Here is a 21,508-nt window from a genome sequence, read left to right on the forward strand (position 1 = left end):
CGAGGAGACGTTATTTGTAATAATTAGCATGCATCACAACACGGTCTAGTTCTACGAAATTAAACTTCCAAATGGATACTCTTCTCGTGTCAACAAAAGCCGCCACTTTCTCAAGCATTGCCGTCTTTAACAATCAAGATTTCTAAACACCTTTGCCGACACCTAATGCAGTGGGAATTGATGAGTGCTTTTGCTGATGAACTATTGATTTACAAGCTTCGCATTTTGCTGTAGTAAAGCAATGGCATCAGTTCATTTCAAGAAACACTTGAAATCGTGGGCCAACGCTTCTATATGCTACAGAAGCAAACAAAGGTGGGGATTTGGTGGAACCATATATTTCAGGTAATCATGATCTGTGGATTAGTAATGCGCAACAAGATGCGTATAGTGCCTCTATCTCTATCCTCTCCTATTTGGAGAAAAAAGGTAACTTCACGAAAACATGCAGCTAAACCATTGCATTTGATTCCATGACGGCTACAACACATTAGCACTGACTAGCGATTCAAAATGTTATACAAGGAATCACGATTGATGGGTTCAACATGCCAATTTCGCTCGTTGCTGCTGGGATCCACTGTGGTTATATGTAAGTTCCTGTTATGGTGGTCATAGAGAGTTCGCCTATGGCCAACGCTAATATATGTCATACCCGCTGCTTCAATCTGCCTGTACAGGTGTTCCTGCAAAAGTACACCACAACCATAAAATTAGAACTCGACACAAGCAATTCCAGTATTGATCAAACAATATGCCTGAATAACGGGAAATTATCTTTGATGATCATTGCTTCTAGCAAATGCAAAATACAGCCATCAATGAGAACCAAGTGCGCTCTGGATCTCAAGATTGGACAATAATGCTCGATACAAACTAGAATCAAATGCCATTCACATCTAGTATGCTTGTTTCTTCTAATCCTTTCCATGTGCCTAGCCAGTGGAGTAGTTACTGTATGCTGTTAGACGAGTAGAATGCTTTAATTTGGAGGCACCCAGAGCATTTTCGTGCCTAGAGGAGTGTTTTGTTACTTGAATAGAGTGTATGGCAGTTTCAGTTTTGGCACATTGGTTACAAAAGCATGAATAGAGAGATTAAGATGAATCTATATTCAAAAATACCTCATTGGCTTCATCCAAAGCACTAGTAGACTCATCCAATAGAACCACTTTTGGTTTTGAAAGCAACAGACGTGCAAAGGCAAGGCGCTGCTGCTCACCAAGGGACAGAACACTGGACCACTCATGTGTTGAATCCAGACTACCAAAACGTGATAATATGTAGCCAAGCCGGACATCCTCTAAAACCTGTATTAAATCATCTGTAGTGGGCTTACTACGCTTTCCACCACTGGTTCCAGAGCTTGAATTCCGCATCAAGAAAGGCAATGAGCCTGTTAAATAAATCTATTAGCTCTAATTCCTTGCAGTCTTTTTTAGTTACTGATTTCGCAATATCAATAATCCTCAGGATGCAAATGCACAAGAAACTACAGGCAAAGAATGCTGATAAGTGGCAAGAACTAACTACTCAAAATCACTGGGAGTTTTAACATTAATGATTAAATTTAACAAAACCCAAACCAACTCAATTAAATTTCAATCCTAAAGTAGTTAGGAATCGTTTTTCTCCATCCTATTTTCTCAAGGAAATAACATCTTGGAATTTCATATAAATATCAAAACTTGCATCATCAGGTTGGAACATTTTACATGACAAATGACCACATCAGAGCCGACAATTTCTAAAACGATGCTGGATCTTCCCAGAGATGCTCCAAAATCTGCTCCCAACTTCCCTTCCCCTAAAGCATACAAAAGAGTCTCGGAATTGGTTAAGAACCTTCAACCAACCACTCTCCCAATCCAGAAAAGGTTGAAGTTTATTCGTCACTTTCAACCTAAAACTAAATTGTGACCTTTTTAGGCAGCATCGATTCAACTGGTTCTAAGACCCATAAAGCACTCCCAAATATTCTTGCTTTAATACTTAATGCCAACAAAGGGAAGTAAACTTTGCTCCATTGAGCATTTCAAGGAAAATAACAGGTGTTGATAATTATTCCAATAGATTAAATCAGCTCTAAAAGAGTACCATTTTTCATTTATCCAGAGAAAAGGATCTCTAGCAACTTTCCTAGTCATGAGTCATGACAGGCAACAATACATCTGACTATTGAAGCGTGGCAAAGCTACGACACAAGTCACAAAATTGAAGTGCATCCTGGAAGTTACAAGATTGCCTCCTACACTCAACATTCATAAAAATATTCAACATGGTTTCCCAAAAACATTGATCATGGAACCCCAGTCCAGAGAATAATAATTAAGTGGATGCGGAAAGGAAAAATTGTAGAAAAAACATACCAGCTGGATTACCACCATCTGATGTAGGAATTACATCATCAGCCCATGTAGGATAAAGCAATTGCTGACGAAGTGTTCCCAAAACCATATATGGTCTTTGAGGAAGGAAAAATATGCCTCTGTCGTTTCTGTTAATGGGTCCTTCAAGTTCCTCAGCCGTGTCATCAGCAGTATTTACTTTAAGAGCAGGTACTTCTGAAGAAGTGGGTGCCTGAGGATCATTTCCCTCATTAACATAGAAAGTGATTTTCCCTTGTCCAGTATTCCAAAGACCAGCCAGAGCTCTCAACAAAGACGTTTTACCGCTCCCGCTAGGTCCTGTTACCTGCCAATACATCCAAACAGCATCAAATTTATTTGCTCATTACAGGCTTACCGGTTAAATTCAATGAAATGAAGATACAAGTTGATTCACAGACAAGTAAATGATCTTTCTTGTTAATAACCAATGACAAGTCCCTGATCAGTATAGCTTTACTCGTTGGTGTTTGTAGTGTCAAATTCTCTAAATCCAATACTTTTTGGCACCTGTCCATTAGTATGGAACCATTAGACTCCAATGAAAGTGAACTTCGCTCATCACAGTATGTAAGAGAAATCTCTTCCACAGAGCTGGAAATACATTTAGAGCTGCTGCTATCCAGAACATCATCAAATTCACCTGCATATAGTAGGTGTCAAATTCAAACAAATTCCTCGGTAAAACATCTAAACCATCAAGGATCTGCTTATCCAGTTTTGTTACGCAAAGCATGACAAATCATAAGGACGCACATTATGAAACCACAAATAAATTTATGAAGTTGGGAAAGGAGATTATTGACAGCCAGAAAGACAACTTTATACAGAAACAAGAAACAATGACACGGTAAGAGATGGGACATATCAATATCTATATGACAATTACAATGCTATACTTTTTGTTAATTAAAAATGTAGCAGCAAGAAGAGAGAAAAAATTGAAGACAAAAAGGATATTGATAAAGCAACATAATTTCTTTCACTTCATCAGGGTATTAAAACCCCATCAGCACGGACAGAAACATGTGTTATATAAGATGTTTCATACGTCCTCAACGGAATAGAACCAATGACTAGTGGTTGAAAAATGGAAAATGGATATCTGGCACATGTGAATTTTATAGAATCACAGGTACTATCAATGGTCAGGTTCAAAGGAAAAGACAGAGAAAGTACCTAACCGGTCAATGACAGCTGAAAAGGCACTGATGGCTTGAAATTGGTACACGATAAGGGAAAAATCTCCAAGGATATGATTAAAAGCAGATACAGACTGATTAATGACACCAAACTCAATTTTTCCAGAGAAATACATAGGAGCAACAACAGCAGCAGGAAGAATCTGGATTAGGTACCGGTAGCCACTTGTGAAGAACTCTAGATTTCTAGAAGATATCAACAGCCTCTGAAAATTAAACCAAAAAATTGTCAGATATTAGGACATATTTATTAAAGTTTATGCTGAGACAAACTTGCATGGCGAATAGCCAAAACAAATAATCTGACAGTATGATTTACTGCATCTCACAAAAGAAAGCTGTCAAATAACACACTGCACACTTTTTGTCAGGACTAGTAGGGAACAATTGAGAACAAAAATATTTCAAAATGATTATAACAAGGCATCTTTGTCATTGATCATAGCCACAGCACTTCAAAGCTTGATAGCATTACCCTAGTCAGCCTGATACATCTCAATGTATTAACAATAAGAGTCAACCTTTAGAACAGGGCGTATGTGGATGACAAAAAATTGCGGTCTTCAAAAGCTTAAAACTGAGCTTGTGGCAAAATTGTATCTGTGATATATTTTATTCTTTTAAGATCTCCACTTCAAGACTTGAGAATTTAAAGTTCATCAGTGCACCATTTGTCCTATTAAATTGGAAAATCATCACTTGAGACTATCCAATTACGTACTTTTTTCTCCATGCTATCATTTCAGTCTATAAGCAAAGATGATTCACACTCAACTTCAGTTCCTTGGGTATCATTGAATTTCAAGGGACAGCACTGCTCAAAGGATTGAATAAAAGCAGCTGCTTCAAGAGCAACCATTATTTGGTTCAAGGTCATTTGACCACATGAGAGTAGAATTATGAGAAATATGTAAAGAACTGACAATCAAAATATATCCTTACTGTTAAATTTTCAAAAGCACTTTTGAACCGCTGCAGCAGAAGTTGAGTTTCATTTTCTTCACCCCCAAAGAAAGCAATTGATTCAGCATTTTCACGAACACGCACAAGTCCATAACGAAAATCTGCTTCTTTTTTCTCTTGCAAGAAATTTAGAGTCACTAATTCCTGAAAATGAAAATAAAAAAACTTTTGGTTCAATTTGCCTTCTCTTTTTCCTGTATCACATAAATTATGATGTTATGAAAGACAAGAAAATTACCCTTCCAAGAAAAACACTGATAGCTGTTCCGCCAATAGAATACGCAAGGAGAACAACAAACAGTGGGGGATAGATGCCATACAAGATGTTACTAAACGATATCAAGTCTACAGCAGCATTGAAAAGTGTCAACGAAAAGGAAAGGGCTGTCCCCGTGAATGAACTTAGATCATCAACAATGCGCTGATCCGGATTATCAATAATAGATTGGGATTGAATTTTGTAAAACGTCTGATTTTTCAGATAACGCTCCATGTAAAATTTAGTCATCCAAGACCTCCATCTCAAAGCAAGTATCTCTCTTGCATAATCTCTCAATACAAATAACTGCAAACAAGGGTGTAACAAAAAATTAACTAAAATACATAAATACCAAAGGTAAAGTAGAAGAAAAAATAAGACTAAAAGATTCTACATGTAACTGCATAACTATATCATGCGTTCAGTGTTATTTTTTTTTTCCTTTTTCGGTCCAAAGATTAATACTCTCTATCGCTAAGACAAAACCTTCTGTCACCATTTATTTTCCTTTGAATATTATAAGTTACAGTACAGCAATAAAAAGCCCATTATCAACAATGTTTTGGTGTTATTTGTAATAATTAATGACAAAATCAAGAAAAAGAAAGACCAGCAAAAGTTCTATTACCTAAAATGTTATATTTTGAGAGCTCACCGGAATTCCTCCAGCGAAGGCTCCAAGGTAGTACAATAACTGCTTCGTAAACTGTTCTTGATCCTTATCTTCCAACCATAATTAATTAATCAAATTAGACTCTCATTAGCATTAATAATCACACGAAAAAAAAAATTCGAATGCTCTAGTAATTTTCTACACTTACTGGCAAGCGCATTGTAGAAATCGCGACCAAGGAAATTGAAACCGACACTAATACCAGTGGTACCCAAAGTGAGAGCAAAAACAGCAGCCAATTGCAGTCTAGCTGGCTCCTTGTCCTCTGAGAACCAATAAGGTGCAGCCACTTTCCAGAATCTTCTAAATAGCGTGTTAAGCCCAGGCACCTTTCTTTGTCCATCACCATTATTATTATTACTCCCCTGCACAGTTAGAACACAGAAAGCATTAAATTCAATAAGCATACAATAATAGTTGAAATTATCGGCTACCTTATCTAGTTGTGGCGACTCAGTGGCAGAAGAAGCAGCGGCAGATCTGAAGCTGCTTTTGAAATTCCAATTTTTTGAAGAAGAGTAGTAGCCTTTTACTCTCCTTTTGAGAGGAGGCATCGTGGACGAATAATTATGATTTTGTTTACTAAATTGAAGGAGATGGAAGTTATTAGCAGTGGTGTAATATGGTTTCTTGGGAGTGATAAAGAGTGTGAACGGTTTTGTGTCTACTAGTATCGTCGCCGTCATCTTTTTTCAGGGGATTTCTGTTATGGTTTTGCAAACTTCTGCTTACCTATACTATGCCTCTACGGCTCTCTGTTTTCTGGAATGCATGGTGTGTTTGCGAGCTCTCGGTGCCCCCACCACGCTTCTATGAACAAGTCAAATTAAATTGTTATTTTGAATTATCTGCGAAGGAAGCTCAATTTTGGTGATCACGGTCATGCCACGTTGCTTCTTTCTTCTACATCTAACATCTTACCAGTACGACTTTTCTTTTTTACTTATTTCTTTTCCGATGAAATATTTACCCCTCCACTCCTTCCTTTCCCTCAAACCTGGGCAGTCCCATCTCCAGTCAACTCTTTTTATGCACCAGAGATAAACTCGGAGACAGCTAATTCCCTCACAAATTAGATTAAATTATTTATTTTTCGATCAAGTTTATTTGCATCCAAGATAAATTTTCTTTCCACTTTATCATTTGAATCGCAAATGAGGACACGTTATTTTGTTCGTTGGCTCGTGAGAATTTTATGTCCATAGAAGGGAGTAATAACAAGAGAAAAACCTGTATCAGAATTCCTTGGGTCAGATAAGTCACAGGAAAGGGAGAATCATGCACTTCTTTCATTCACATTCATCTCAATCTTCACTGGGAAGAACCAAAGGTTTTTCACAACGAATTTATAAAATTAACAAATATCATATTTATACAGGTCGGGTTGAGTCCAAGGAGACCAGGAAAAAAACAGACCCACCTGTATCCGGACAGTCCGAGGATCCGCCAAAACGCATCTACAAACTCAATTTCTTTCATCCAACTGAAAAAAAAAAAAAAAAACGAGGGGGCCTAACTAAATATTGCCGATTTTCCAGAAAAACAAATTCTAAATAATACCAGCATGAACTTAAAAATTATGATCGCCTAACCACTCAAACTTGTGAAGACTTGCAATACAATTGAAATACAATAACAAAGCTTCTCTAGTTCATTAGTGAACACTTATATTACATTAACTTTTTTTCATCATATTCTGCTCCGTTTGGTACAGAGAACAAAGGCCGGCAAAAGGATCTTCTTCCCTTTAATCCATGGCCGGAACCTCCCTTCTACTGTGCTTGGGAAGTTCCAGCCTCAGCTCCTAGGACTGCTGCATCAAGAGATGTGGCAACGGCCACCATGACCTCTCCAGGAGGCGGGTGGTCAAATTTGCATGTTGCACCATACTTGCACGCACCAGTCTTCATATAGTATGGACAGTGAACCGCACCCTGTAAAAGGTTTCACCAAGATAAATACCACTGCACATGTACATCACAAGAAACATCTTGGCTAGCCGAGTGGTAACCAATCAGCCCTCGGCCTGAATAATTGACTAAAAGGTGGCAAAGTCAAATGGGGCCCGTTTCAAGGTTTTTTGATTACGAGAGGAATAATATTAAGAATTGTGTTCAGTGTGGTTTAGGACAAAGAGAACCTTGAAGTGCCAGCATTAATGCACAGAACTGCTAACTGCTGATGGAGTAAATACGCAATGAAGCAATCTAAACACTAAAGCAAGTCCAATGCTAAGATATTGAATTAACCCAAGGATGAGGAAATTTCTCATTTCCGAATGAAGTGAAATTGGTAAAACAGGCCATGCTCTTAGTGGCCAGAAAAATGTGGAAACAGAACCACATCACTTCAAATCAATTTATGCAACTTGCTCTCACAAGTCATAATACACGACACGTAATATCTTCAACCAAAAAGAGGAGAGTGCTTAAAACCATCTCAATGTGCTTCACATGTTAGTCTATCATAACAAGCACCTCAAAATGAGCAAACAGTGTTTAAATTTGAAGGATATGCATCACAACACAAGAAAAGAAGACAACACACTGCTTCTCACAGAAATAGACTCCTCCTTTCAGTGCAAACAACATAACTATTGCCATGCTTAATTTCTAGCACCAATCCATACCTCTCTTCTAGGCAATCCTGCAAGTGTGAGCTTCACAGTCTGCTGTTGAATTTGCTTTTCTGTTGGTGCAGAACGATCAATAGGGTGATGAAACTTACATCTCTCCCCAAACTTACACTCACCAGTCTTCATGTAGAACTGAAAATGGCAAACATAACACATTCAATGTGCCTACATATCAAGGATTCATTGAACCAAGAAACAAGCTGCCCCAACAAAAATTGAAGAAGCATATTATGAAGAAAACGTAAAAATAGTTAGTTTCATGTAATGTTGATTTTATAAAGATTTTTCTAAAAAACAAAATCAGTAAAAAAATTACAACTCCACAAAAGAAGGAAAGAACAACATATATTCTAGAATAAAGGACAAGCTGAGATAGATGCTCACATCACATTCTGTCTGTCCAGGTCGTTGAGGGTAGAAGGTTGGTCCCACTCCCAGCTGCAGTAGCAAACAAATAACAGGCATCAGTACTGAACCAAAATGACCATACTTGCTGTAACCACTAGAATGCCAAGAGATCTCTCAGGAGAAATGGTGAGAGCAGCATAAGTAAAAGTTATCTCCACAAACCAGGGAAAGCTATTGTGTATTGTGTCCATAAATAAACTTTTACATGAACAATGATGCAAAAAAATAATGTTAAAATCTAATCCGACAATAATAGTTCATAACCGATGAATAAGTAAAAAATAAATCATATAGAAGGTTAAGAATCTAAACAAAATCAAATATATCAACTGCAAAACTATACTATAGTCAGGTGAAAAGAACAATTTTTTTTAGAATCGAATTAAACGGCGAATGATAAGCGCAAACAGAAAGCTTCTTTGATGAATTCAACCTAAACACAGCTATCTTCGAAGTTCAAACACCTTTTTCCACACATAAGGCTTCATTTCTCATTAAACCACCATGACATATGATAGAGCGCACTCTTTAAACTGCAATCATAATTAATAAACTCAACCCAAATCACATTTCCAGACAGGCCCTTAGCAACATGCACAGACATTCTCACAAAGTGACACACAAATTGTCTTATATTGATCTTTAATGAAACAGAAGCGACTGTGAGGTGAATATGGAAATGGTTTTTTATTTACCATAGACAATCTGGGGTCAATAGTTTGATATATAGAGGCAGCTGGATTGAAAACTCCAAAGTTCAGATTTGCCAAAGAAGGAGCTACAATTGGATGGCCTATTGCAGCTGCAGGTGGATTAATCGCTGCAAAAGAATAGCAGAAATGAGATTACGAAGCTCAAGTGCAGAAGATAAGGCCTCAAAAAATTAAATCAGGCATTCCAATTTTAAATTAAAAACACAAGTGTGTTTGCATACCGGTCCTCTCAGGATGATTATAGCGGCAAGTGGCACCATACTTACAACTGATTGGAAAAGAAAAATTAAGTAAAATGTTTGACCATTTCCTACCAAACTATTACATAAGTTATGCATAAATAGGTGCATGCTTACCTGCCAGTTTTCAGGTAGAAGGGACAATCCACTTCACCCTGCCAAAGTCACACAACACCGATTAATGGTCGAAACAAAAAGGAACGCTAAATGCCTCATTACTCACATCAACTAACCCTTCACCAAGAATTAAAACAGCATTACCAGTCTTATTGGAAGTCCTTTGGAGTTGTGATGTAGGGCTGGGGTAACAGGAGAGTAGATCACACTGACATCTCCAGTGATTCCCTCATTCTTAACCACAGAGTCAGTTTGCACTCCATTATCATTCCCTAGTCCTGACAAGGGTATCTGGATATCTTTTGGATGATGGAATTTGCAGCTTGCACCGAATTTGCATTTCCCAGTCTTCATGTAGAACTGTACAAGAACTATAATATTCAGGATGACAGATGACCAAACTAATAAGACAGATTTAGACGGTAATGCTCCCAGGAAAAAAAAAAGTGAATGGCTTCTTACTGCACATGGGGGCTCGGAAGGCCTCTCCGGCAAAGCAGAAACACTGGAGTTCTCTGAATCACCCTGGAACCACAGTAAGGCATCTAATTATAAACTGGGAGTTATCCAAATAAAGGATTTGTAGAATTTTATGATAATAGCACATACCAATGACAACTTTTCTTTGGGATGATTAAACTTGCAGTTCAAACCATACTTGCACCTTTGAGTTTTCAGAAAGTACTGCAATGATAATTAACCACACAAGATTAGAAAACATATCAAGTGCTAAAATTAATTTAGTGACAATAGCAAGAAAAGAGACTGTCAGTGATAAAACTTACAGGACAATCAGGTTCTCCTGGTCTCTCAGGAAAAGTTTCACTTGTAGCAATGAGGGGAACCTAAACAAAGAAAAAAAAAAAAGCACAATGATACCATTCATAACTTATATGTAACAATCATTTTCAAGTTGATAAAAAGGAGAACAAATAAATAAGCATCAAAATAGTAAAACATGAGAAACAGTGCTTGCTTGAACAAGCGCAGTAGATGCAGATGCCATATACCAATATACACTGCTTCTTTCTACATACATTCATGAAAATATCAGTGTCAATCTCCATAAACTAGGGTTTATATTTCTAATTGGCATTCTTTCCATATTGCCTGCCTCAACAATGCAAACTATATTCCACATGGTACACAAGCACCATCTGTTATATGATCTAATTAGATCTCCTAGCAAACAAGGTCTAGAATTTAGCAATCATGTAGCAAAAAAAGCTTTCAATAGATGTCAGTTGTATGTCAGAAGAAATCAACACTCAAAACCAAAGATTTGCAAACACAAATCCAAGTAACATGCTGAACATGGACAGAGGTTTTTGGCCATGCAAACAAATGCAAAGATTAAGATAGGGAAATATAAGCATGCTGCGGTGAAACATATATTATAACCATTCTACGTAACTAGACTGTTTAGTTGCTAGCTTGTAAATGAACCACAGATACAGAAGTAATTATAAAGTAACTATTAAGTTTCTAAGATAAGCTTCATAGTCTCAAAGTCAAAGTCTCATATACAAATATCCAATTCACACAGATAACAACGGCTCCACAAGTCAATCTTCTGATAAGCGTTCCGTGGTTCAGGAATACCCTTGATACATAATAGAAAACCTCAAAAAGAAAATAATGTGGTTCAGGAAAAGGCTGTGTAATAAATGAAAAATAGTACTACGAACCCTTTCTAGAACAATAGAAGAATTTATTAATAGAGTAGAGAAGTCTATAAACAGTATAATTTAAATATGGAATATTCACAGAGAAAATATTGTAAATAGAGGTAGTCTAAAGAAAATACAACTGACTTCCCAAAGACTGAATATGGAGTCCCTCATAGGTACAAAAAAAGAATAGTACAATTTAAAGGGATAATATTATATCATATTCATTAAAAACAACTAAGGGGCAAGTATATCAATTATATCCAACATAAGCATATGACAAGAATAAAACTATTATAAAAATTAGAATTTTTCTAAGATGTAGAACAAACTAAAAGTAAGAGCTAGAATAGTTGTATAGAGAATATGTTCACAAGTTCAAGTAACAAATAAGTAATTTAATCACCTTATAAATTTAGACAATGACCAAACCTTTATGCTCATACCCATCAAATTATATATTTAGTATACTACTGTATTGCATAAAGATATTTATATAAATAAACCTTATAAGATAATCATATTATATACATTAAGATAGCAATAAATGGTCACCTCTTTCCAATCTGGGATTCCACCCTCAGGAACCCAAACAGGATGGTCAAACTTGCAGGTATCTCCAAATTTACAGGTTCGGGTGAGCATATAGTGGGCACAATCCTTCTCCCCTGGTCTCTGTGGATATATAGGAAAATGACTTGTAGTCTCGAATCTAACACGCTTGGCTAAAGAATTGGTAGAATACCAATCTTCACTTTGCCCAATTGTGCTATGGGCACCCAAAAGAGTCGGATGATAGAGCACTATAATAGTAGTACAAGCATACACAAAAGAGAAAGGAAGATATAGTTACTATATAAGTATGCTTAAAACTTTAATTTTGGGACTAAGAACATACTTCAAAAAAAACTAAAACAAAGATTAGATACTATAACACTTACATAACAAACAAAATGAAGATAAAATATTGTAAAGCTTCTATTTTACAATATTTGTGTACACATCTAAGATTAGCACGTCAAATCAACTACAAGGTGATAAAATAACTTGTTCAGCAATTACAGTAACAGTTTTATATATACAGGTAAAGCTATTGACATGACTTCACATGTATTGGATAATGTGAAGCATCTGCCAAAATTTATAAACAGCAGATCAAATGAAATTAATCTCCTCTAATTTATAACGTAACTTAACCTCATTGTGCCATGTAAAGTAGAAAAAGGCACATTTCAAGCCAAATCACGCATGACAGTGTATGCGAGTATGGCCCTTGATGGCCTGGTCATATTAGGCTAAGCAGAATAGTATCGCACAAGCCTGATTTTCAAAAAGCAGTAAAGCAGATAGGATTAGCGCCAGAAAACATCTTGTGATGATAATATGGTCATACATCGACTGAAGTTTCAAGCAACTTCCTGAATCGTGTTTTTCATAAAATAAATGCCTCACATTAAACTAAATCCTTAGATTTCTTTTGTATAGTAGTTAGTGATTAAAATTTAACTAGATCACCATAAATGCACACCTAAAGATTTTCACAGCCATTACACAATGTAGATTTATTAAGCACACGCCGTGCTTGTTTGCCATTTATAACACCAAAACACAACATAAGTTAGATTTTAAATAACACAAACCACACAGATGCATAAAAAAAATAAAATCTAAACATAACGTTTCTGCACATATTTCCTCGAGCTTAACAATTAGATACCAGAGAAGTTCGCATCATTACCATTGCAGAGGCAAAAAATTCGATAGCATATGCAAATAATAAAATCTTAATAAAGCAACAGATCCATACAGCACTCAGAAGAGGATAAAAAGAGGAAACTTGAGCTTAAATTATATTCTTGTGGCAAATGAGAGGAAACAAGAAAAAAACCGATTATAATAAGCTAACAGGACATAAAGGCAAAAAAAAAAAATGAAAGAGAAAGGGAGAAGACGAAACCCTAACCCTAAAACTAACCTTCAGGAGTGCGTTTAAGGCCAGGAACAAGCGATTCAACGGCGGGAGGAGCATCAACACCAGGCGGCGGTGTCCAAGACGAAAAATGCGGAGAAGTTGCAGCAGCAGAAGCTGAGGCAATGCCTCTGTCGACCGAGTATCTGAGTGCGGTATCGCTCTGTTTAAGATACATGGAGGAACTGACCGAGTACTTCGAAGAATCCGAAGATAGAGGGTCTGACCCAGTGCCTGAGTATCGGGTCAAGACTGAGTCGGTGAGATACGAGTCAGTTAGGGAACGGGAAGCCGATGTCGTTGTCGCTGTGGCACCGTAGCCGTAGAGTTGGTTGGCCGTTTATCGAAATCCCGACGTGACGCCCAATTTTCTTTTTTCCATTTGTTTGTTTTCTGATGGTTTTGATTTTTTATAATATTTTACCGGTGGATCTTAGCCGCTTACTGGAAATTGTAAGTTTTTTGAGCGGTCAATAGGTTGCCACGTTTTCTAACCATGTTAATTATGTCCGGCTACCTTTTACTTTGATAAGTTTGGTCAGTTAATATGATATAAAGAAAACTTAACACTGTTCAATTTAAACAGAAAGAACAAGTTAGTGTATTGAAAACTCGACTTTCTTAATTACTCGACATTTAATAAAAGTATAAAATAATAATAATAATAGAAACTCAATTTGGCCCTTATATAGAACAGTTATTATAGTTATAAAAAAAACTAAGAAAAACTTGGCTGGGTTTAAATATGTTGTGAACAGTTAAACATGTTAACGTTCTTTTTAGTCTTTTAATAATATTTTCATAACTCAGTTGGATAGCGCGCGTGCTTACTCAAGGTCTAGGTTCAATTTGACGACACATGTGGTTTGTTGTCTGTGTATTTTTATGGCCTTTTCGGGTTTTTTTTTTCAATTACATTTTTTAATGTAAGATTTTCAGTGGATTTTATCCTTGTTGATGGTAAATAATTTTTTATATTTTTTATTATATGATAAAATAAATAAATAAATTGGCTCTTTGGTTATTTTTTTTAATTTTTTTTATTTAATATTAAATTTTATTTTTTAATATTAGATTAATTATAAATTACTTTTTGATTTTTTATCATGAAATAAAAATAATAATCCAACCAAATAAATTTTATAACTCGAGTTGATTATTTGATGGGTTTACTAGGGTTATCCTATACAGTGGCGGAGCCACATAGAAGATTTAGGGGGCAATTGCTCCTTTAATTTTTTTAATAGTTTTGGATTGTTTATAAATAATAGATATTAATTTGATTATTTTGAATTAATTAAAGGCTATATCAATTTTAATTGAATTAGTTATCAATTGTTGTCAATGAGTAAAGATTGATATTTGCAAAATTAAAAGTTAATTTTTTAAGAAAAAAAGAAAAAAAACTATTTTTTTTATTTTTAAAAATGATCTATCATGATAAATTTAAACTATCAATGTTGACCCATATCCATGCATTATGTACAACATGTTATACGGTAATGGGATGTGAAATGGGTTTTAATGAATTAATGTGTATTTTATTATGAATTTCATATGAAAAATTTACAATTATTATGTAATTGAACTGAATTTTGTTATTATAAAAACTTAAAAAGAATAATTATAATGTAAGTTTTCTCATTTTAAAAGTACTTTTAAATTAATTTTGTTTTATATGAGTTAATATATTTGTTTTGAATTGATTTTTAATGTATATCTACATAATATAATATTTGTTAATTAATTTGCTCCCTCATTTAAAATACTCTGGCTCCGCCACTGACCTGATAAGTTTTTTTTTTTTTTCCTTTGATTTTTCAGTTGAAAATATATTATCGGGATAACTTTTGTATGATTTAATTTAAAACTTGAGCTGAATAAAAAATTAGATCAATATTTTTCAAGTTTGAATCATTATACCAAGTTTAATAGTAATATCAAAAAATTTCTAATAATATATATATATATAGACAGCCATTATTGAAATATGAAAGTTTAGACATGCTGTGTTGGTATGAGGAAAAACCCTAATATAAATATCTTGGATTGACAACCAACCTGGAATTAAATTTCATGCTTGTCCTCGTCCAGAATATAAAAGGTAGTTCTATGAATTTACAGATCCTCCTCCGCGTGAAAGAGCTAAAAAAGTGGTAATTACCTCGAGGAATACCGAGAGGGAGCTAACAGCTAGATGCAGAAGTTCGGGGGCTGAAAATAACAAGGCTGTTCCTGATACAGAGGAAGCCAGTTGTCAGGTTGCTGAAACTTGAAAGGAGAATGGATGGGGTGAAATTGCAAGAGGAATTGGCAAGGATACAGGGGGATTTGGAGAAGAAAGATGTCAGACCGTGACAAACTTTTTGTGAATCGCCAAGGCTTGCACTTTCGGACGTGCTAATTTCATATGATCTTCCTTTTCCTCTGCCCCTTCCCCTGCCATGTCTGCCTTTTCCCCTTCTATACAAAACTAGAGCACTGTCAATTTCATTCACCTCTACCACCCCTGCCCCTAACCCTGACATCTGTCCCTTCCCCTGCTACTCGAAGCCATACCACTGTCATCTTCATTTACTGCAACAAAGGTAATAAAACCTGTACATCAGAGGCAGTAGCCTCTGCCCTTTAGAAAATGGTGCTGAATCAGCAACACTTCCATTCCCATTTCTAATTATAATTGTAGCACTAGCGACCCCTGTTAGAGCATTATTCAGGATTTTTTTCGTCACTAATGTTTCCATTCCCTCTCAATTTGCTCTCCTATGATTAAAACTGCAAGTTTTTAGGCTTTGTGTGGAATCCATTGTCACGAGTCATGGAAGCCGAGACATTGATGGCCATAGTCTTGGCAAATGGTGATGGAACACCTCTAGATTAGCAAGACTTTATGATTTTACTTGGTCCTGCATGCTCGAGGGTGATATTTTAAGGGTTTATCAATTAGCAATCTCAAATTAATTGCAGGAGACGAAGGATTTTATTCTTGACAATTTGAAAACGTTGTGTCCGGGGAAATGTTCTAAATCAAAACCCACCTGACATGACAATGAAAAGAAAGTCTTATTCCAGGCCTCTCTTAAATCTTGACTTCTTATAGTCTTTGGTTAATTACATTTTACTACCTTGAAATATATGATAAATATCAGGTTTTTACTTAACAGCTTGTATTCTATAAATAAGCTCCCTTTTTTCATAGAAGATAAAATAAAAAAGCAATCAAGTTGTGAGATAATTGATAGAGAATAATTTCTTATTTTAAAAAATTTATAAACTCAACACAAGTTCAATTTTAACAAATGATGCAGCAACTTGTAGGGAAACCAAGCTAGGCTAGCTACTCGCCAGTGCCAGTAACTCCCAAGTCTTTCTTATTTTCATCTTTGCCAGCGCCAAAGACAGGGCCTCCTTCGCCAGCGGCGTCAGGAACCTTCTCCTGGAGTTTGTCGATCTGGATCGCGCCCTGATCCTCCTTTGAGTCCACCTTAACTCTGGTCTTGTTCTCCCCCCCTGGCACTGACTCGTATGTTGTTGCTGTTGTACTGCCCGGCGGCTGTGCTCCCTGTGCCCCTGACATTTCCTATTGCCTTCCTTTCTTTAGCTCTTCTTTCTGAGTTTTCAAGTGGTTTCGATACAGATATAGCAGCGTCAAGAAGACCTTATATATGCACTAAATATGGCATGACCTTTTGTCTTCATAAACACTGTAGTCTAGGGGATTTTGACAAACATTGAGGTCCAACCAAATAAAAACACGTCGATAGCAAGCGAAGCCACATGGCATCCATGCTACCAATCCCCATCAAATATGGCACTCTGTTCTGCAACGTGTGGCACCAGCAATATTACTACTTGGCACCACCAGCCTTGCTGTTGACGTTAGGATCAAACTCCTCAAGGGGGGAGGAGCAAGAGCAGCAAATCACAAGTGATGTTTCTGCAAGGCATTGATCGTTGAGTTTGGCATACATTCTGACTTCGGCCCTCTCACTTTAACCTGCTAATTTAAGGATCGTATATGCAATTTTTTCGTTAAAGCTCACTCTCTCCTTTTGGGGTTACTTATAGCTGATGAATTGTGGGGATGCAACGGTATTTCAATCTTAAAAATAGCTAGGAACAAACACAAGCTTGCACAAAATTAGTATGTGTTGTGACAAGAATTTGAATCCAGTCTCAATCTTATCTAACTATGATCTTAGTAAATATAGATGATTTTCTAACAATATGTCTGAATGCAGCAATGAATTGAAAAATAAAAAATGAAGATGATATCACAAAATAGTATAGACTGCGACGCTCACAAAGAAACCTAACAAAGCACCGGCTATAACTTCAACCTCTGTGTGGCCAATTGATTCTTTCAAAGGAGCTGAACTACAGGGGATCTTCTCTGTTGCTTCTTCAGCAGCTGTTAAGCTCGAAAATGCCAATCTCTGACTAGTTTGTCTTGTTTTGTTCTCTGTTTCAAGTAATAAAGGAGAGTTTGTGGAATTTGGCAAAAAAGTCCTTTTCTCTTTGGATAAAAGGGCACCAAGGTTTTCCTCAGGTGCTTCCTGAGAATCAATCAGATCATCTCTACTGCAAACCTTTGAGTTAACTTCAGTCTTGGGTAGCATTTTGTTTAATGCTTTCGCATGATTTCCAACTTCTCTTCTCACTCCCTGCAAAAGTAAAAGCTATTTTCAGATCAAGCTCTGAATCCAACCACATTATTATTCTATTAATCAAATGAAGATCCTAATATAAGAAAAGAAAACAAATCACGGAGGAACAAATGAAGTAGGTCCTCCAAGAACTGGGTATGATTTTGAGCAGTACCAATAAGTACCTCCTTTTCTGACTGAACAAAAAATGCAGAGAACAAAAATCTCATCACCCTTCCTTCCACTTGGACGGTGATATAAAAAAATCCACACTGAAGGTGGAGCAAAGAATGCAATTGGTCTAAAGTTTTTGCAAAAAAGAACTCAAAAGGGAAAGGTAAATGCTTATTTTGCATGTTAGAATTAGGAAATAGAACAAATAAATGTTACCAATCAGCAGTCATTCGAATGATTTTGCAGAAGGTTACAGGTGATGTTGTTCTAAATATATATGATTCATAAGAAAAAAAATCCAAATATGAAATGATTCCTTACAAAAATGACCACATAAAACAAATTAGCCTCACAACGGCTGTGTAGCAGGAGCGTCACCCCATTTTCATTTGCTTTTTTCCTCGCAAGCAATTCATGGAAGATGCACAAAACAAAGGCACTCTTAAAGCTAAGTTTCAGCCCAAACTCAACCAAAATCAAAGACTGGAAAGTGAAAAGAATTCCAGCAGCAAGATCTGTCCCTATGATATCCATGTCAACCCCATCTAGAGTGAGAAAGTCTAGGAACCCCCCCCCCCCCCCCCCACATGGATGCAGAACAGCAAAAAACCACAATCCACACAAGGCAATCCAAGTGAATGTTTTCTCACCAGTAGAACACGATTTCTGAGTTTAATCTCAACTGATCATCACATCCGGTGCTCCCTTTCCCCACTTCAGTTAGAGCTTGAAGCCGAATCCACAGCATAAGAAAACATTTGTTTAACAGTAAAATGTACTCAGCAAAGTTATAATCCCAAATCAAGAATCCAAACATAGCAAATGTTTTCTTCCCCTCGAGTCTATACTCAATTGGTTCATGGATGAACAAGGTCCAAATTGATAGCTCGTGTTTAGTCAGAGATCAGTTCATTTGAGTAAGACCCTTGACCAAATTTCCTAACGAGTTTTTATGCTAGACTAGTGAGAAGCTAACTGCAATCAGCAATTGGTCAGATAGAATAGGCTTGTTAGCATATGGGAAAGGTTTCATTCCACCACTGTAGACATCCATTGAGAAACTACCAATATTCTTGAAAGCATACTAGATCCAGAGGAATCCTACAAAAATCAAAGCTCAAAGGAACCAATCCATCTTTGGGTTAAAATAAGCCCCACCTTGACTTCAGTTAACATATATAAGCTTAAACAAGTAAATTTTCTGCAAAACTTTGTCACAGCTGCTTCCCTAATTTGGAAGTTTCTAAAAGGTGTGCTCATGGTGAATTAAAAAGAATAAGTTCAATTAACATCCAGACATCAACATCCAAAAATCAACTGCTCTGGTCACCACCTAATTTTCTTCTAAGCTATCAAGCATACCATCTCCACCAGAATAAAATGGACGCTTGAGGTCAGAGTGCTTGAGAAAATTCAATCCCAGTCTATAGGGTCAAAAATATTTTTTGACAGGGTTAATTTTGCGACAACCCATGACTTCTACAGGGGATTACCTCGTATGCTCTCCAAGAAACCCTCAATCAAAATTTGATTACATTATTGTTGTAGATATGTTCCATGATGTGATTTGTATGCTAAACGATACTGTAAAAAAATGTATGGCTAGCATTCGAGACTCGTGTAACCTATACTCTATTCACACCAAATGAATATCGTTTCTCAAAAGTGAATACCATTATAAACAACAAGAACCTTAGTGCTGATCCTTATTTTACACATTAGAATACATGATAAAGAATAACATTCTTCATAACACCATTTATTTATTCATGAGGTCAAGGATTTTAGCTTATAGCTCAAGATTTGAGTGCCTTTAATAAAAAATTAATTGAAAAAAGAAAGAAGAGCAACTGAACACCTGTGCATCATACATGACAAGGAAGGCATAAACCACAGCGAGGCCAAAAATCGAATCGGAGAAGCCCCTGTAGTCAAATAATTGAAATTTTTACTACTTAGCGTGCATCAATTCACAAAATTAAAAGAAACTAGAAACAGAAAAATGCAATGGCAGTAAAGGGGATTTGATTAATCACCTTTCAAGAGCAAGACATGTAGCAGCAGCCACCACTGACTATAAATCACAAAAAAAGTAGCAAAATAAGGAAAACATGACCCCCCCAAAACAAGCAGAACTAAGTATTGGAAAAATAAGAAGAAATAAAGAACATACAGAGGAATGAGTAGAAGGAAATCCACCAGCTTGAAAAGTAGTCTTGAAATCAAAATCTTTGCCATATAAAAGTACACAAGTGTATGGCTTTGAGAGTTGACCAATGGCCGCTGATACAACAGCTGCTATCACTACCTATATTGTATTTATTACATATTAAAGAAAGCATCATCAAATAAGCCAAAGAAAAAAAAAGCAAGAAACTTTTAAGCCAAAGAAAGTACCTTGTTGTGAGCTATTTCCGCAATATCCTCGACACCAAGTTTGAGGAAGCAAGTGAGTTTGGCTGGCTTTCTGGGTTTTCTAAAACGAGGAAAATTGTAAGGTTTGGAATCCGAAAAGAGAGTGCTTAGATTTGGATATGTCAGGTTAGAAGCGGAGCTCCAACACTGCAACGCCATTATTCCCTCTCTCACTCTTTCCGACCGGTCAACCGCACAGTATCAAGCTCATCCACCCAATTGGGTTTCCACTCTCCACTTTGATATTGGTTAGTATTTTACCCAATTGGTAATGGCCCCTCATCAAAATAAGGCTGTGTGGAGGAGAATTGGAAAAATAATCCTCCTCTTGGTAGAGTAGTGGTGGTTACGGGTGAGGGTGAGGGGTCCGGGCCACCTTAGATAAAGACTATTGTATATTTAATAAAGTACATGTATTTTTAAAGATCTGCCAAGTCAAAGTGTTTTTTTTTTAAATAATTTTTTTAAAATTATATTTTAACATATTAGTATCAAAATAAATTTTTAAAAATAAAAAAATTATTTTAATATATTTAAAAAACACTTTAAAATACAATAATTATTATAATATAAACGTGTTTTTAATTTTAATATGTGTGATTATTAATGTAATTATGGTAATTTTTGTAAAAATAATTTTTTAATAAAAATTACATTAAAATAATATTTTTTATTTTAAATATTAATAGATTAAATCATCTAAAAATTATTTAAAAAAATATTAACTTAATATTTTTTATATAGAAAGCTTTTTAAGAATAATTTTAGAAAACAAAAAAATGAGCACTTAAATAGGAGAATTGAGATGCATTAGTTTTAAGAAGTCTCAAAATTTTACTGAATTATATATACAGTAAGTACGTCACCGTGGCGAGGTGTTTGACATTCAGTTTTAATTTATTTCTCATTAAAATTTCAAAAAAAAATTAAAATTATTTTTTTAATATTTTAAAATTATTTTAATATATTAGTATCAAAAATAAATTTTTAAATAATAAAAAATATATCATTTTAATATATTTTTAAATAAAAAATATT

General features: G+C 35.7%; 4 protein-coding genes across 6 annotated transcripts; all 4 read right to left on the minus strand.

Moving 5' to 3' along the window:
• Positions 1 to 339: 339 nt before the first annotated feature.
• On the minus strand, positions 340 to 6,313 carry LOC133697565 (ABC transporter D family member 2, chloroplastic). Its single transcript, XM_062120206.1, has 10 exons — positions 5,919 to 6,313; positions 5,633 to 5,849; positions 5,467 to 5,534; positions 4,791 to 5,117; positions 4,532 to 4,696; positions 3,567 to 3,795; positions 2,789 to 3,030; positions 2,370 to 2,694; positions 1,125 to 1,396; positions 340 to 686 (listed from the first exon to the last, which is right to left on the minus strand). Exons 1-10 carry the CDS (start codon positions 6,168 to 6,170, stop codon positions 501 to 503), a joined length of 2,283 nt encoding a protein of 760 aa, XP_061976190.1. The 5' UTR covers positions 6,171 to 6,313; the 3' UTR covers positions 340 to 500.
• A 736-nt stretch (positions 6,314 to 7,049) lies between these two features.
• LOC133695985 (zinc finger CCCH domain-containing protein 37) lies at positions 7,050 to 13,633 on the minus strand. Of its 2 annotated transcripts, XM_062117980.1 has the most exons (12): positions 13,242 to 13,633; positions 11,822 to 12,069; positions 10,382 to 10,441; positions 10,206 to 10,280; positions 10,059 to 10,121; positions 9,741 to 9,956; positions 9,597 to 9,634; positions 9,462 to 9,508; positions 9,223 to 9,347; positions 8,504 to 8,557; positions 8,114 to 8,251; positions 7,050 to 7,418 (listed from the first exon to the last, which is right to left on the minus strand). In XM_062117980.1, the coding sequence occupies exons 1-12, from the start codon at positions 13,411 to 13,413 to the stop codon at positions 7,257 to 7,259; spliced, it is 1,398 nt and encodes a 465-aa protein (XP_061973964.1). In that variant the 5' UTR covers positions 13,414 to 13,633; the 3' UTR covers positions 7,050 to 7,256. The 2 variants fall into 2 exon arrangements, with proteins under 2 accessions (XP_061973964.1, XP_061973965.1); XM_062117981.1 differs by lacking the exon at positions 11,822 to 12,069 and having other exon boundaries at positions 13,242 to 13,632.
• A 2,837-nt stretch (positions 13,634 to 16,470) lies between these two features.
• LOC133697771 (uncharacterized) lies at positions 16,471 to 17,259 on the minus strand. Its single transcript, XM_062120533.1, has one exon. The coding sequence runs from the start codon at positions 16,810 to 16,812 to the stop codon at positions 16,573 to 16,575; it is 240 nt and encodes a 79-aa protein (XP_061976517.1). The 5' UTR covers positions 16,813 to 17,259; the 3' UTR covers positions 16,471 to 16,572.
• Positions 17,260 to 17,398: 139 nt separating this feature from the next.
• Positions 17,399 to 20,857, minus strand: LOC133697769 (uncharacterized). Of its 2 annotated transcripts, XM_062120531.1 has the most exons (5): positions 20,453 to 20,857; positions 20,229 to 20,363; positions 20,092 to 20,129; positions 19,914 to 19,980; positions 17,399 to 17,899 (listed from the first exon to the last, which is right to left on the minus strand). In XM_062120531.1, the coding sequence occupies exons 1-5, from the start codon at positions 20,627 to 20,629 to the stop codon at positions 17,510 to 17,512; spliced, it is 807 nt and encodes a 268-aa protein (XP_061976515.1). In that variant the 5' UTR covers positions 20,630 to 20,857; the 3' UTR covers positions 17,399 to 17,509. The 2 variants fall into 2 exon arrangements, with proteins under 2 accessions (XP_061976515.1, XP_061976516.1); XM_062120532.1 differs by lacking the exons at positions 19,914 to 19,980; positions 20,092 to 20,129 and having other exon boundaries at positions 20,453 to 20,848.
• Between the last annotated feature and the right edge of the window lie 651 nt (positions 20,858 to 21,508).

This window comes from Populus nigra, chromosome 6 (assembly GCF_951802175.1).
Source record: "Populus nigra chromosome 6, ddPopNigr1.1, whole genome shotgun sequence".
Taxonomy (NCBI): domain Eukaryota; kingdom Viridiplantae; phylum Streptophyta; class Magnoliopsida; order Malpighiales; family Salicaceae; genus Populus; species Populus nigra.

Coding starts and splice junctions, on each gene's coding strand:
- LOC133697565 (XM_062120206.1), bottom strand. CDS start 6,170: ATGACGGCGACGATACTAGTAGACACAAAACCGTTCACACTCTTTATC. Junction 5,118..5,466: donor CCTTCGCTGGAGGAATTCCG/GTGAGCTCTCAA, acceptor CCTTGTTTGCAG/TTATTTGTATTGAGAGATTA. Junction 1,397..2,369: donor AGATGGTGGTAATCCAGCTG/GTATGTTTTTTC, acceptor TTTATTTAACAG/GCTCATTGCCTTTCTTGATG.
- LOC133695985 (XM_062117980.1), bottom strand. CDS start 13,413: ATGTATCTTAAACAGAGCGATACCGCACTCAGATACTCGGTCGACAGA. Junction 9,957..10,058: donor CTTCCGAGCCCCCATGTGCA/GTAAGAAGCCAT, acceptor GTTCTTGTACAG/TTCTACATGAAGACTGGGAA. Junction 9,509..9,596: donor TTCTACCTGAAAACTGGCAG/GTAAGCATGCAC, acceptor TTTTCCAATCAG/TTGTAAGTATGGTGCCACTT.
- LOC133697771 (XM_062120533.1), bottom strand. CDS start 16,812: ATGTCAGGGGCACAGGGAGCACAGCCGCCGGGCAGTACAACAGCAACA.
- LOC133697769 (XM_062120531.1), bottom strand. CDS start 20,629: ATGGCGTTGCAGTGTTGGAGCTCCGCTTCTAACCTGACATATCCAAAT. Junction 20,364..20,452: donor CGGAAATAGCTCACAACAAG/GTACTTTCTTTG, acceptor AATACAATATAG/GTAGTGATAGCAGCTGTTGT. Junction 17,900..19,913: donor TTGTCATGTATGATGCACAG/GTGTTCAGTTGC, acceptor TTACTTTTGCAG/GGAGTGAGAAGAGAAGTTGG.